At 39.7% G+C, this 17,044-nt stretch overlaps 1 protein-coding gene across 1 annotated transcript in view; it reads left to right on the top strand.

Annotated features, from left to right (window-relative positions):
* The window catches only part of UGT8 (UDP glycosyltransferase 8), a 101,463-nt gene extending 89,262 nt beyond the window's left edge, over positions 1-12,201 (top strand). The window contains exons 3-6 of the mRNA XM_036762508.1: positions 1,334-1,476; positions 3,285-3,361; positions 6,827-7,046; positions 11,476-12,201. Of these exons, the coding sequence (XP_036618403.1) occupies positions 1,334-1,476; positions 3,285-3,361; positions 6,827-7,046; positions 11,476-11,839 (804 nt within the window). The 3' untranslated portion in view covers positions 11,840-12,201. The remainder of the gene's footprint in view (positions 1-1,333; positions 1,477-3,284; positions 3,362-6,826; positions 7,047-11,475) is intronic.
* Positions 12,202-17,044: the final 4,843 nt, after the last annotated feature.

Raw genomic sequence — 17,044 nt, 5'->3', positions numbered from 1 at the left:
AATCATGTAATATAAAAGCAAAAACAAACAAAAGGATCTTGCCTTGCACATAGTGAGCATGGTATCTATTATGTTGATTTGAATTGTTAGGACGCCTAGAAGTCAGCTCATGCAGCTGTATGCAGCTGAAGGCTAGCAGTATGTCAGTTAATCCAAATTTATCTATTCCTAAGCATTAATTGTGCACTTAACTTGCTATAAACCCACTAAGGTACCAAAAGCCATTTTTTAGTGAGCACAAAATCAAAAGCCAGGGCAGATTGAAGTGGCAGGGGAGGGTCAGTTCTGGGACCACCTTTTAGGAAAGACTTTAGTTAGGTTAATTTCCATGAAGTCTGGACAGTGAAAGGCCTTGAAACCATCCCATTTAATGAGCAGCTGAGGTAATTAAGAAGAGTTTTTTAGCCTGAGGAAGATGATTTGGGTGTCTAGCCTCACTCATTTGAAGGGTTGGTTCATGAAAGAGAGATTAGACCTGTTCTACTGGGCTCTAGAGGGAACTAAGAACAATGAGTAAAATCTGCAAAGAGGCAGAAGAATTAATAAAACAAAACAAACTTTCCAGCAATTTGTGCTGTCCAAAAGTGAAATGAGTTGATTCCAGAGTTAGCGACTTTCTCCTCACTGTAGGTCTTCAGACAAAGGGTAGGTGACTATTTATTGAGTATATTGTAGGGGCTGTTCTTGTTCAAGTATAGGTCGTCCTAGATCAGGAATCAACAGACTGTGCCAAATCTGGCCCATCCACCTGCTTTTAAAAATGTAAAAACATTCTTAACTTGTAGGCTATACAAAAATAGCTGGCAAGCCAAATGTGGCCCAAGGATTGTAGCTTGCCAACCACAGTGCTAGATGGCCTCAGTGGTCCTTTCCAACTCTGAACTTGTATGATTTTTTTTTCTTGAGATCTCATCTGTAATTTTCAGTTTTATGCTCTTGAAAGTATATACCATCAGTTCTGGCCTTTTGAGATTGTGTTCCTATGTTGTCATTACAGCATGCAGCCAGTTCAGATTGATACAAGGCATGAGTATATTTTTTATCACTTTTGTTGATCTTTTCCGATGGAACATCTTACCTTCTTTCTTTATGTGGAATCATCAGAATGATTTTTTGTTTTGTTTTGTTTGAAATCAGATTGCTAGGAATCTACCTATGAAAACACTAGTCTTTTGTTTATTTAAATTCTATGCTATATTTTGGGAAATGTACCTGAACACTTAAAAACTGAAGTGATGTTATATCCTAATACAGAGGCAAACCATTATTCTACACACTGATTATTGGATGACCTGATGTTACATGGAGTTAATTGATTGTTTTGTGTTAACAGGATCTCCAAAGATGGGTGAATGATGCTAATGAACATGGTTTTGTCTTGGTGTCTTTTGGAGCTGGTGTAAAGTATTTATCAGAAGATATCACCCATAAACTGGCAGGAACCTTGTCAAGGTTGCCTCAAAAGGTGATTTGGAGGTAAGGCAGTAAGAAAGCCAGGCATTGTTTATATGCCTTTGATTTACATAGCATCCGCCCCATCAGCCAGGTTTTTCAAGGTTAGATGGTAACTCAGAAATCTTCATTTGGCTTCTCAGTGAATTAAAATTTAAGGGAGAATTTTGTAAAATTATCTAACTAATTAAGGAGGTATCAAATCTGTAACTAAGAAAAGTTGGCATAATGGCAACATAAATTCCTGGAATCAGGAAAACAGATGTTCAGATTCCACCAGACTGTTACTGGCTGTGTGATCCCTGGCAAATCCCTTAACCTCTCTCAGTCTCAGTTCATTCATCTGTAAAATGGGATGATAATAATAGCACCTACTTCTGAAGTTGTTGAGAAGATCAAGCAAGATAACACATAGAGCACTTTGTAAACCTTAAAGGGCTATAATAAATGCTGACTATTATTATGGTCGTCATCATCATCATCATCGTTGTTGTCATTGGTTACATGCATCCGTACGAGGCACTACACTAGGTACTTGGAATATGGAGGTGAAAAATGAGTCTTTGCCGCTAAGCCACATACACACATTACACGTGTAAATGTCCCAATTTGTCGCAGCTGCTTTGGGGACACTGTGATTTTTCCAAAATAAGAATATTAATGACACTAACCACGCCCCCCCAAATGTCCTCTATTTGTTGTCTGTGTACTCATGTGTACATGATTGTCTCTCATTAGGGGCAACTAGGTTGTATGATGGTTAGAGCATTGGACTCGGGGTCAGGAAGATCTGAGTTCAAATGTGACCTCAGACACTGACTGTGTAACCTTGAGGAAGTCAGTTCACCTCTGCCTCAGTTTCCTCAGCTGTAAAATGGGGGTAATAATAGGACCTACCTCCCAAGGTTGTTGCTAGAATCAAATGAGTTAGCATTTGCAAAGTGCGTAGTACAGTGCCTGGCATGTGGTAGATGCTTATCGTTTCTCCTTCACTTTCCCGTTAGAATGTAAGGTCCTTGAGGGCAGGCACTGATTGTATTTTGTTTTTGTGTCCCCAGTGATTACTCCACAGAAGGTTACGAGGGAGGAGAAGGGGTTATCTCTAGAGTACAGATAGCCTGTTGTCAGAAAGGCTAGACTCAGAAAAATCCAGAGGCTTTTCCTGAATCATTACAGTAGCAAAATGAGCAGCCTCCTTTGAAAGCATGATAGCCTTATAGTAACCACAGGTTGTAATACACTTAGTGGTCTAGACAGCCAAGTCATGCTTCCTGAAACTCCCCTTCTCCTTTCCCACTCCCCATCTTCTTCCCTTCTTCTTTGCCATCTTTCCCCCTATCTACTCCACCTGGCTTCTCTATTTCTTATTCTGGGAGCTGTAATCGAGCCAATGCTACCACTTCTTTTAAAAAGAGTATGTTGGTTGAATCCTCTATGACTCAGCTCACCCTCTCTGTGGCCCTCCAGGCTCCCTCCCTTCCTTCCCTTCCTTTCATTCCTTTCCTTCCTTCCAACATGTATTCTGTTGAGAGCACTATGCTAGGCATTGGGAAAGATTAGGCATACTTCTTGCCCTCATGGACCCTACAGTCTATTTGGGCAATAAGGTGGAAACATGAATATCTTTTTTGTCATACCCCAGATAACGATAGTACAGAAAAGTCACCAAATTGAACTTCATTGTTATTACATCAAGCATAGTGTGTTTGAGCATAATTGTGTAGAGGAGTAAAATGTTAAACTTCATTTATTTTAATTTGTTTTACATCCAGTGATGTAAATTTTCCATATCTCTGTATTCTGAATGGCTTCTCTTCTACTGTACATTTTAGGTTTTCTGGACTCAAACCAAAGAATCTCGGGAATAACACAAAACTCATAGAATGGCTACCCCAGAATGACCTGCTTGGTGAGGCTGTTATTTGTATTGTATCTATTTGTTGTTTATTTTGGTAATACAAACATTATGTTTATGTCTTAAGAACTGTGCAAAAATACATTTTTTTCAGATAGTTTGATTCTTGGACTACTGGAAGTTTATGATAAATTTTATCAAATAGTTTGATTCTTAAATTGCTTATAGGCTTCCTAAATATTTGTTTATTGTTAGCAAATTATTGACCGTGTGTTCAAGGCACAATACACTTATACTTACATGTAATGTTTTCCTATTACACTAACAATATTGTAATTTTGTGCAGTATTTGAAAATTTTTTCAATGTTTTTAAACTTGTCTCATTTAAATTTTCACACACATCCTATTTAATTACTAGGGTAAGTATTTTTCACCCTAATTTTGCAGATGAGGAAACCAGAGCACACAGTTGTCTAAGGGACTAGGCCAAATTCACACACATCTTAGAAAATGGTGGAGATGCAAGTACAACTGAAGTCTTCTGAATTCCAGTCAACCACATTTTGGTGTTTAGTTGAATTTAAAACGTCACTGGGGAAAAAAAGAGAACAGTTTAGTGAGATGAAATTTTAAGCAGCCTCTCTGATTCTATGATATTGAGTTTTCAATTGTGGAAATGCCTTCCCATCTTTTGTGTCTCTTAGGTCTGATTTTCTAAATGTTTGTCGCAGGGAGTCCACCCCATTGTATTGAAGGCCTTCCTCGATTTCTCCCAACATCACGAGGGTACCAGAGGAGCACTCTGGCTCTGTGCCTGTCATCTTTTCCCATGTAACTAGCCCTCTCCTCTCTCTTCCAATTCCTTGATGACAGCCTTTGCTCTTGTCCTTTCTGGTTCCTCATTGTGGTGTGTTGCAGCCCACCATACCAACCATGGGCTTCCTCATTGCTACTTTATGATCTTTAAATTGAGGTTCATGGAAAAGGACAACCAACCCTTACTCTGGGCACCAAGATACCTGCACTGTTTTGGTGAGCCGTTCCTAATGGCTCTACATCCCTACCAAAGTACATCTCATTCGTGAATAGCCTGTATTCAGCTCAATCACTTATCGTTGCATGGTGTTCCATTCCCACCCAAGTATGTGTCACTCCCTCATGATATATTTCCTCTCACTCCTTCTGACTCACGCTCACAACCGGCTCAGAATCACCTCAGTTGCTCAGACCACAGCACTGTGTTCTGCTCTCTATACAGTAAAACACCACTCTCAACATGCTGTCCAGACAACCAGGGATCGACTTTCTGACAAAGCTGTGCTGGTCAGTAGGACTTTCTGAGTGCACCTTAATACCTTATCGGTAATCAGTAACTACAGATAAGGCTTTGGTCACAGAGAATAATTTTTTCTTAAAATTCTATCAGGTTTCCTTTCCTAACTAAGAAAGTACTTTGGGGGAGAACTATCATGACTCCTCTCCCTTTGTCATTGCAGTAAGTTCTACCATAGTTGAATAAGGTTTCCCTCTGGATGAATATTTTCCCACATTCTGCACATTTATTCAGGGTCTTTCCAATCCTCAAGTTAATCACTGCCTGCTCTATGATTTCTTCCTTTTGTTATCAGTTTTTCTCTGCTTGGGCGTCTCTTCTCTGCATTACTCTCCCATTTATCCTAAGCCTACATAGAGTATTAAGAGATTGTGACTTTGTCCACAGTTATATAGCCAGAAAGTGTCCCTAGGGAGACTTGAATGCAGGTCTTCCTGATTTTAGAACTCTGGTGAATACAAGGATCAGCGTGAATATCATCATTTCTAAATTAAAGTACAAGATCAGTTGTGTGCTAATAAATGTTTAACTGCTGGCTTTCTGGGGCAAAAAATGTTCAAATTAAATCTCATGCTTACATTTTCTCAGTCACTTTCTTAAATTTAGCCAATCAGTAAAACAATAAATTAAAAAATATAATCCTCACTCTCCTCCATTTATAATGCTCCTTCATCTCTCAGCTCTTGATCCAGAGTCCCATGAGCCTGTGACATTGTTTTGGGATGAACTGGCTTCTCCCCTTTCTTCTTCTCCCCTTCCTTTTTAGCAGGAATCTTTCCCGTCTAAGACTCCTTCAACTCTTATTTCAACCAGTGTCTTCCTTGAGGCATTGAAAAAACAAGTCAGTCTCTCTTGGGCCCTTTCCTGTTGCCAAGGCCTATACAGAGTCATTTAGTGTTCTGTGGCCGCTTTAGGTCCACAAAGACCTGAATTGTTTTCACATGTTCTAGTCTGGACGATCATCTTTGAGGGTCCCGCTAGTTGTAAAAATCTTAGGATTCTGTTTGACCTAGGCCTCATTAGGTTGGCTTGACCTACTGAACCACAAGATAGTAAAAGAGAAAGCCAGTAGATGAGCATAATTACACTAACTTCATGATAGGTTGAACTGCCTCAACTCTCTGGTATGCCAGATGAGTGTTTCCCAAACTTGATACAATAGAAGGAATGGTGGATCGGGAGTCCAAGGAGCTAGGTTCAACACACACACACACACACACACACACACATTTTTAAAACATTTATATCTGACAGTTTCTTGTTTAGCAGCTCTATTTTCATTGTTTCCTGAGAAGCAGTGTTGAATAGTGGATGGAGTACCACTTCAGTTAGGAAGCTCTGGGTTCAAAATTCTGACTGGAGTCAAAAGGACCTAGGTCCAGATCCCATTTCTGATGTTTGCTACCAATCTGACCATGAGAAAATCTACTTAAAACCCTTGACCCTCTGCTAACTCATTTATAAAAGGAAAAGATCAGACCAGGTATTCTCTGTGGCCCTTTCAACTCTAGATCTCTGTAATCTCTGATGGAGGGCAACTCATTAGCACTTTTCTTCTAAATCAAAGGAAAGATAAATCTGCAGTCTTTGTGGGTAAAGAGAACTCCATGCTGGGAGACCCTCCAAATGATAAAATCTCAGCTCACTCAAAAATAAAATTGTTAAAAATGTTTCTTTAAAACCACATACCAATAACCAGTTATCAAATACCAATCTTTAAAACCATTCCCAATAATGAATAATTTATTCAGAATTGTTTTCCGTTTCTAGAAACATGACAAATTTGTATCTCTGCAATAGGGGCTCTTTACATGGGGATAGATTGGTGGGGGGGTGGGGGGAAGTGTGTGTCTGAATTTGGATCAGAGAAAAATTACACCTTTGTTTCCACTAACTTCTTACTGAGCTTTTTCTTTTCCCTCATGGGGATAGATTGGTGGGGGGGGGGTGGGGGGAAGTGTGTGTCTGAATTGGATCAGAGAAAAATTACACCTTTGTTTCCACTAACTTCTTACTGAGCTTTTTCTTTTCCCTCAGTTATAAATTCATTCAGTGAGTATTCTGAGGAGTGGTCCGTATGCTTCAGACTATTTTCAAAGGGGATCCTTGACCCCGCAAAAAAGTTTAAGAAAATCTATCTACTCTTCATGTAACATTCCTGTTTCATTATTGTTCCCTTCTTTAGGACACTCAAATATTAAAGCCTTTCTTAGCCATGGTGGCTTGAACAGCATTTTTGAAACTATGTACCATGGAGTTCCTGTGGTGGGTATTCCACTCTTTGGAGACCATTATGATACAATGATCCGAGTCCAGGCAAAAGGCATGGGGATATTGCTGGAATGGAAGTCAATGACCGAACAGGACTTGTATGAAGCCTTGGTGAAAGTTATTAATGATCCTAGGTAAGGAATATTTCCTGGTTTTATTTATTATTGAAACAGATGAAACATACAGGATAAGAGGTTTTTAAATCTCTGTCCATGCTGTTTTATGTATAGCTTCCTTTCACCATAATATGAAAAAGTATCACAACCATATAGCATCCATATTGTGGCCAGAAATTGCTAAGTTTCCTCCAGAGCCTGCCTTGTCCCTTCTATGTAGGTCTGCTTACTGAAGCAGCTTGATCCATTCTGGAATGACCAACCCCTCCCACAGCCCCTTGCTCAAAATGGGGCAGCTTTCTTATTACATCTGGCTTTCAGAGTGGTTACATGTGTTATAGCATACAGTGAAGGTTCTAACTCAGGGGACTCCTTTCTTGTTGCCTTTAGGGAGAGGTAATAAGGGAAGTGTCACCACATTCAGGACCAAGCAAGAACTTTCTCTTACCCTTGGGCCTATGGTAATAATTTATTCTAAGAGCTCATGAGTCCCTTTCTTACTGCCCTGCATGGCATTCTTGTTAAGGCCCAGACTGCAACTTACATGCAAATATTGGCTCTAATTTCCCAAAGGAATTCTCATCCAGACTTTACATACATAAATGTAGTCTGTTGTAGGCATCTTTCTCTATGCCATAGGCTTTCCTAGAGATTAAAAAATGATGCCCCTGAGACAGAACTAATTCTGTAGTTTTGGAAGAAGAACCAATTAATAAATAAGAATCTCCATTGCCAGTAAGCCCAGCTGAGTCCTACTCTACCAGTTAAGTCTAGAAACACCCATCTGTATACCAGGGGTATGTTTAAAGTCCTAGATCAAGCAGGTTTTTCAGTCTCCATCTACATTCTCTTTCCTTTCAAAGTCTGACTTTGAAGCATGTGTTGCTTTTTCTACAATGAAGAATTTTATGAAGAATATGTGGATTTTAAAAATAAGTGTGATAAAGCATGTTTACTGAGTAACCAGTGAGTAAGCTGTCTATAATATTTAGAAATTTGAGTCTTTGGGCCAGAGGGCTTTCATGCACTCTTCTCAGTGGGTAAAGCTCTTGATACTGGAGCTCCCTATCGCTATCCTCCACTTCCAGGAGGCAAGGAGAAAACATTAAATCCTTAACAGCTTAATGAAAAGGGGAATTGTCAATATGGAGGCAATTTTCGGGTAAATAGCACCCTCCAAATCCAAGACTAAGCCAGGCCTCAGAAATTGTCTAAGAAATGAAGAGGCTGGCTCAGAGTTGTCTATCATCGCTGGTATAGAGAGTTGCTTTGGCAAACTGGTTAGGTTATTGTACCATCCAAGAATTTTGCATCTGCCAAATCAGTCAAGTATTGATTAAGTACCTGCTGCAATCAATTCAGTGTGCTAGGTGCTGGGCACACAGAAGCAGAAATGAAACATTCTTTGTCCTCAGACAATAAGTTAGCATTCTACTCTAGATGGTTCTGGGGTTGTCCCAAAGCCACTGGAACAGTTTGGGACAGGCATGAACTCAACTGACTTGAAGATAAATAAACATATAACGAGAGACCGGTCCTCTTGAGGCCTCATTTGAGTAGTTGAATGTTTGCATTCTTAATGCAGCTTTATAATTTTAAAAAGAATTGCTGGTGTACAGTTGCTGAGGGAGATCAGTAATACAGGCAGGTAGTACAGGACCTGATTTTACAGATAGACGCAGCTTGAGAACTGGATTCGAAGCCTGGAATAGTAACTAGAGTTCAGGTCACACAGCTCTGACGTATCCTGACTGCATGACCCTGGGCAAATGACTTAACGTCTCAGGGTTCCAGACAACTCTCTTTAGACTCTAAACTGCAGAGAAGTACCAGACTACATGGGCAGAGAGAACCGCCTCCCTTGAAAGTCCTCCATGCTAATGAAAGCGTAGGTCCAGTTGGTCAGCCCTACTTTATAGATACAGAGACAGGTTTAGACAGGCAATCAAATGAGTTATCCAAAGTGAACCAGGCTTATGATATCTTGTTCCCATCTTGTGATATCAAATGTCATACGCCCTGAAAGGAGATCCTCCCCAGAGAAGCCTTTACAAATGTGACTTGCTTTTGTTGTTAAATTGTATTTGAGGGTAGATTTTATTATTAATTGTTATTTACAAATAAAAGATTAAAATTCATTTTCTAGGTCTCTCGTGTCCAAGTTTAACATTGATAAGATTGTCTTTCTCTCTATGAACATTTCCTTACCACAAAACTTTGTAATGGGAAACTTCTGTTTCTCATTTATTAACCCATTAGAAGTCATATTAAATTTCATAGGAAAGGGTTAGTCTGCAGGTTCAGAAGTCAGTTTACGCTATCACGTCTTTTAGAAACAGTAAACTTGATTATAGTAGGATTACAGAGAGTCAGGGTGGCTTAGTGAATAGAGAACGGGTCTTGGAGTCTGGAAGACCTAGGTTCAAGCTGTACCTTTGCACTTGCTGTACATAACCCTGAGTAACTTACTCAGCTTGTCACTGTCTTGGCGACAATATGAATGTACACCTTGCGGAGAAGGTAACCATCTGCCTTGGCAGAAGAGGTTTCCTCTTTAGGAGTTCACATATTGATAAAATCACAGGTCCAGTCAATTAATCAATAAATATTAAGTCCCTACTGTGTGCCATCTACTGTGCTCAATGCTGGAGATAAAAAAGAAGCAGAAGACAGTCCCTGCCCCAAGGAGCTTGTAATCTAATGGGGAGACAAATTGCAAATAAATGTATACAAAGCAAGCTAGATAAGGATGCAAAATATACAGGATGCCTGGAGCCAAGAGATGGAATGTTTTGCTTGTGGGACAGCCAGGAGGCCAATGTCACTGGACCGAATAGCATGTGTCAGAGAGTAAGGTGTAGGAAGATTGGGAAGGTAGCAGGGGTGTAGGTTATGAAAAGTTTTGAATGCCAAATGGAGCATTCTTTTATTTAATCCTAGAGGTGATTCTTCTGAAGTTTATTGAGGGGTGGGGCACAAGTTGGGGTTGGGGAGGGGGTATTGACATGGTCAGACCTGTGTTTTAGAAAAGTCACTGAATGAAGAATGGATTGGAGTGGGGAGAGACTTAGGCTGGTGGACCCACCAGCAGGCTATTGTAGTAATTCAGATTTGAAGTGATTATTTCCTGCACCAGCCTTGTGGCCATGTTTGATGAGAGAAGGGGGCCTATTTGAGAGATTTTGTGGAGGTCAAATCAATAGACCCTGGCAGCAGATTAGATGGGGGCAGTGGGGAGAGCATGGAATCCATGATGACTCCTAGGTTGTGAGCCTGAGGGATTGGGAGAATGGTATGGCCCTCCATAGTAATAGGGAAGTTAGGAGGAGAGGAGGATTAGGGGGTGAAAATGATGAGTTTGGCTTTGGACATGTTAAGTTGGACATCTAGGTTGAGATTATGAAATGAAGTTGGAGATAGAAGAATGAAGGGCATCAAAAAGAAGAATGAAGGGCATCAAAAGGTTTGGGGCAGGATAGACTGGTTTGAGAATTGTCAGCACAGAAATGGTAATTAAATCCATGGGAGCTGATGTGATCACTAAATGAAGTAGTGTAGTGAGAGAAGAGAAGGTAAAAGATGGAACCTGTGGGACACCTGTGGTTAGAGAGCATGATCTGGAAGAGGACACAGCTGAGGAGACTGGGAGGGAGTGGTCTGATAGGTAGGAGGAGAGCCAGGAGTGACCCCTTGGGCTGAAAACCCAGAGAAGAGAGGATCAAGGAGGGGAGAGTGATTAGCAGTATGGAAGGCTGCAGAGAGGTTAAGGAGAATGAGGATTGAGAAAAGGTCTTTGGATTTGGCCACTGAGATCATCGGTAACTTTGGAGAGAAAAATCTCAGTGGAATGATAAGAAGCTGGATTATCAAGGGTCAAGAAGAGAGTGGGAGAAAAGAAAGTGGAGGCACCTATTGTAGACAGGGCCTTTTCAAGGAGTTTAGTGGCCAAGGGCCTGAGAGATAGGATAATAGCAGGGGTGGAAGGTTCAAGTGAGGAAGACGTGTATATCTGTAGACTGTTGAGAATGAGCCAGTTGAGAAGGAGAGATTGAAAATAAATGATAGAATGGGGGATAGCAGAGGGGCAATCTGTTGGTCCAGTGCAAACAAACAAACCACCATTAAAAAAAAAGATTGTCATGAGAATACTGTGAATAAGTTAGGCACTTTGAGATGTTTATCTCCCACTTGTTCAGTTTTCTGAAACCACAGGCAAGTCAAAAACCTATTAAGAGACCGCTCACTTTTAGTCTTAGTGTATCACAGCTGGTCTGATGTGAGCTGCAAATAGTCTATCTACAGAGTGCATCTCATCCTCTTTTGTCCTTCCTTCCATACAGGGTGTACTTATTGCTCAACTAGACAAATTGATACTATCAAGTTCTGTTCAAGAATGTGGGATGTTAACATTTTAAACCTTGTTTTCTCCTCACTTCTTGCCCCTTAGCTACCGTGCACGTGCCCAGAAGTTATCAGAAATTCACAAGGATCAGCCTAGTCACCCTGTCAATCGAACTGTCTATTGGATTGATTACATTCTCCGTCATAACGGAGCACACCACCTACGGGCCGCCGTCCATCGCATCTCTTTCTATCAGTATTTTTTGCTGGATATCGTCTTTGCGCTGGCACTGGGTGCTGCCTTACTTTACTTCGTTTTGACAAGGATGGTCAAATTCACCTACAAACAGAGCACACGTCTCTGGTCTAGAAATGAGTATAGCACTATTAATGGACATTACCACAATGGAATCCCCAATGGCAAGTATAAAAGAAATGGCCACATTAAACATGAGAAGAAGGTGAAATGAGCCAACCCACCAGCATTATCTCAAGGAATCAGTTCAGTAGTTGAATTTTTATCACTGTAACTTAGTCTAACAGCTACTTAAAGAAAAACCTCAGTAAACAATTCTAACACTCCCCTATGTAACCTTACAGGATGAAATTCTACAGAACTAAGATGTCTTAAAAAAAAGCACAAACCTAAAATGCAAAAATGTATTTTATTCTTAATACTGATGCAGAGAGGTGTATTTTGGCAACGAAATTTTTAGCAGCCTTAATTCTTTGAATCAATTGAATGACCCTAAGAGTTCTTAGTTTTAAAACCAGAATGTGTATGACCCAGGTAAGAAATTTTTTGCCCTCAAAAAAGTTTTTTTTTAGTTTAGTTTTGTTTTTTTAATGCTTATCTCTTAATTGAAAGAATTTTAGCTAGCTACATATTAAATTTGTTGAAGTCCCAACATCCTAAGAAAGATTGAGAATAAGGCCATGATCCCAGAATGCACCCAGAAATTTAACAGATTGTAGACTCAATACTACTATGAAAGAATGTTTCCTCCCTAAACTGAGCACTGAAGGGGAAAATGATCATTTTATTACATATGAACTCTTTTGGCCTCTGCTATTGAAAATGTGAAATTAAGTAAGGGTACAAATGATTGTCACTTAAGAGATGTACACATATTTTGTTTTCTTCTTGTGCTTTTCATTTACCAAAAACTTTCTTTTGGACAAATTTTATGGAATTTAAAAAAATTAATTTCAACAAAGAGCACAGAAATGTTGAAAATAATAATTAAGAAGAAATGAAACTCTGACAACAACATCCCAGGTTTGACCTTGTATACATAGCATTGTGAAAGGGGGTTTCTCCCTTTCCCTCTCCCTCTCCCTCTCCCTCTCCCTCTCTCTCTCTCTCTCTTTCTCCCTCTCCCTTCCTCCCTCCCTCCCTCTCTCCGCCCCCCCTCCCCTTCCATCCTTTTCTTCCTTCCTCTTTTCCTGTCTTTTCATTCCTTCCTTCCTCTCTTTCTCTCTTATAGTCTTTCTTTTTTTTCCAGAGGGGGGGAATTGGTATATGAAATATGTTTCAAGTCTTTCCTATAATAGGATATTTATACCTAAATTTGTTCCATTTGAACAGTTCTATATTGGAGAAAAAAAGTAAGCATCTTCTTTGTTCCTTATATTGGTTCAGGCCACGCTATCTTCATTACATCGTTGCCAATATTTTATGCTCTCGAAACAGGACAAGCGCTTCTCTTAGTTGAGAACTGCTTCTTGACCAGAGGTTTAAAATCAAACCCTATGTACTGTCCATAAAGACCCCAGAGACCATGTCTTTCTTTTCCCAACATGATCCTCATTGCCCTCTTCCCCTGGCACTCTCTTTCAATCATTGTGGCTGACGTGGGACATCAACAGTATTGAATGCAGAACAGGGATGCAGGAAATTGGGCAGAATAAAACCAGAACGATCCATCCTGCTGAAACCGTCAAGGTTTATGAGTTTATTTCCGTGTCGTTGTGTTTACTTGGTGTTTGCACTACAGATGCTGACTGTACGCTTTATTTATATATAGTTTTAAATCCCATGTCTCACCAAGGGAAGGGAAAAGTACCATTTATCTAGTGTTGTTCACTAACATGGGAAACGTTATGAAAATTAGATAAGAGTATGGAAGAATCATCCTCATACACGGTGACTCGACACTTCATTACCAGTCCCACCAGGAGCCGCCATCCCATTGTGTCACAAATCGGTTTCTGATGTACAGTGCAGACAATGTGCTGCTTTCTGAATACTTGAAGAAATGGTGTTATAAATAAGCCTAGCTATGCTTTTTTCTTTTCTTTTTTACATTCTTAGCATGACGGGACAATTAAAAGAGCATGCATAAGCACAGGCAATGATTGGTGGGGTGGCAATAGGACTTAGAGTGTATGAATGAGCCGGTTTTATTGTTTTTGGTATTGAAGAAAGTAGCTAGGACAAGCACTGACCGGATGATTAAGCCTAAGTTAATCTCCACTGTGATAAAGCAAACGACTTAAACAATAAACATGAATTTAATAGAGAAAAATATGGTTGGTAATAAGTTTTTATTTAGATGATGTTTCATAGAATTATGTGCGTCCACTCCACTCTCTTCTCAATCCCTAGATTCTTCACTTGTGCGAGCATGAACACAACACATCTGTGTATCGTGCATTCTATCTGAGGCGATTTTTGTCCTCACGTAATTTGGGGGCAGTTAGGGTTGAACAGCATAAACACTTTTATACCAGAGCATCACAGAAGTAAAAATGCCAGGCACGGGTTTGCTCTGAGCAGTTTTGTTTCTTCATAATACGCTTGTTGTTGGTTGGTTTCAATAAATGAGAGTGATTTCAGGATTTGCACACTTGTTCTTAATCCTCCAATAAAGTACCATATTCAAGAAGCTTGGGTTGTCTTTCCTTAGAGAAAACAACAGATTCAAACCTCCTCATAGCTTGCCAGAGAGTATCAAAAACAAAAGAAGTGCGTCTTCTCCCCCCCATCCCCCACTTTGTATCACAAGGTAGTGTGACAGCTGGCCACGAAGCCTAGCTGTGTGACTGGGCAGATCACATCCAGGCGTGTGCTGAGCTCCAGCCAGCTCTAGAGAGCACATGGTGAAATTTCCATTTACACCTCGGACATTGGCAAACACTAGAAACTGTGAACATTTACGCCTCCAACGTTGGCAAACACTAGAAATCAGGGCTTGATAATATTGTTTTGCTGATTATCTAGACTTAACAAAGCAATGGAGAAAATGTTTATACAATGTAGATTAAAGTTTAAAGCATGTCATTTATGGAGAGCCGGTTGTTAAAAATTTATCAGGATACCTTTGCATATAATTTCTTGGTGCTAGGCATCTCTAAAAGTCTGCAGTTTCAGAGAAGGGACTGACGTGTACTGGAAGGAGTTTCCTTAACCGAGAATTCCGTCTAACAAGGAAATCATAAATGCAGCCTCTGTTCCTAATGTGAGGATCCCTTATTTCAGGTCACTGACACCTGGACACAGAAATGTGGCCATTTGTGGCCATAGCTTCCCTGTATAGAAATTGGGGAAGGTCTAAATGTGCTGTAGTAAGCACACTGTAACTGGACAGTTGCCTCTGGGAGGTTGGGGGTGGGGGGAATTAAGCTTAACACACTTAACACACTTCTAAATTTACTTACATAATAACATTGTCTCCATCACTTTCTTAAGTCTAGACAACCAACAAAACAATAAACCAAGACCTAATTTCTAGTCTCGGAGATATAAATGCTCACAAGTAAAAATTTAAAAAATGACTCTTGAGAGCAGATTTGAGCTGGACCCAGAACAGCCCTGCTGAAGGTCTGACAATAAGGGGTGAAGAGGTGCTGCGTTCCTCCTCATTCTAGATGGTGGAGAGCGGGAGAGGGAGGGAAGTACTTAATAGAACTTAATCTTCCCCTGCTTCATTCATTCTCTCTCACTGTTATAATCTGGGTCTCTGGGCTCACATGACCCTCTGAGTTATTTAAGCCTAGACCAAGTGTTGCTCTGATTGACTTAAAAAAAAACCCACTGCTTTCTTTGTGTGAAAGCTTTGTTGCTATTTGAATTTGTGATGTTGGGAAAAGTCATATCCTTTCTGGGACTTTGGTAATTGTTTCTCTTTTGGCCAGTAAGCCTGAAGGTCTTCCCCCCCCTTTTTTTTTAATTAAAGAGGCCATCCCTTGACTATTCACTGAATGGGTGTTGCCTCACTCAAAGTAAGAACTCAGAAAGACCTCAGCTTAAAAAGACCAAGGTCTCCCACTGCATCCAGGGCCATCTCCAGTCATTCTGATCTATATCTTGCCACTGGACCCAGATGGCTCCAGAGGAGACAGTGAGGTTGGTGACTTTGCACATCCCTCCCTCACTCAAATCCAATTCAGTGCAAGTCATGGCATCATCTCCCTGATGGTCCTCTTCAAGAACTACAGACAAACCACAGGTTTCCTAACGTATGAAAGCAAAAATGTTAGACTAGATGAATTCTTTGGTTGTATCCAATTCTTAACATTCCATAAGAAATGTATGACAGTCATACCATCTTATTTGTAATGACACTTGGTACCACCTCCAGTCAGGGGTTCCCAAGGCTTTACAGGTCTGAATCCAGGGAAGCATTTTTGTCCACCCTTAACTCAGTAAGTTGCTACTTGCTCAGTTAGCAAGGGCAAAGTTGGGCTGGCTTTTGGAATGATTTTCTGCATTAATAATACTAATAAATTTATATAGAGCTTTAAGTCTAGAAAATGCCTTTTAAAATATTACCTCATTTTATCCTTAAAACAACTGAGAGATGATGATGTGTGTCTACTTTATAGATGAAGAAACTGAGGCAGACAAATTAAATGATTTCCTTAGGACCACACAGCTGGTAAAACACCTACAGCCAGATTTTAATTCAGATCTTATGACTCCAGGTCTAACACTGTCATTACTATATTCTGGCATTTCTTTATGGAAAATTTTATTTGGGAAAAAAGACTGGAGAGTTTTATTTCATGGGACCATGCATTTTTTTTCCTTTTGGTTTTTTTTTTTTTTTGATTGGCTAGCATTTATTTTCTCTCTATCCCGACTATACTCTGTCCAAAAAAAGAAAAGCAAAACTTTTGTATTATACATAGCCAAACAAAACAGTATCCTACATTAACCATTTTTTTAAAATGTCTACCTCGTCCTGCATATGCATTCCGTTGATCAGATTACCGGTATGTAGCATGCTTTATCCTTGGTCCTCTGGAATCATGGTAGGTTAGAGTTCTTAAGTCTTTCAAGCTTGTAATTTGTTTTATAAGTTTTCACATAGAGTGTTTTTTATTTAATCACCTTGAAGAGGTATATAGGTAAACAATAATTTAACTTAAAAATAATTAAAAGCAAATTTTTTCCAAGTAATTCTGGATAATTTCCTGACAATTACGACTTAATTATTTTGGCCATCTTTGAAAATTTTTTCTACTTTTAGAAGTGGAGAATTTCCTACTTCATTTCTCTACGTGAAAATGATGAGTAATTTGCCTGTTGGCCCTCTTTTCCTCCAAGCTAAATACTCTAAGTGTTGTCATTAAAAATTATTCACTCCATTTTGAAGATCGACAATGAAAGGACAGAACAGTTCCAAGGGCTAGTCCAATAATCATCTTTATTTTTCATTTAATACATGAAT

Source organism: Trichosurus vulpecula, chromosome 6, assembly GCF_011100635.1.
Source record: "Trichosurus vulpecula isolate mTriVul1 chromosome 6, mTriVul1.pri, whole genome shotgun sequence".
Taxonomy (NCBI): domain Eukaryota; kingdom Metazoa; phylum Chordata; class Mammalia; order Diprotodontia; family Phalangeridae; genus Trichosurus; species Trichosurus vulpecula.
This window is presented reverse-complemented; position numbering and strand designations above follow the sequence as displayed.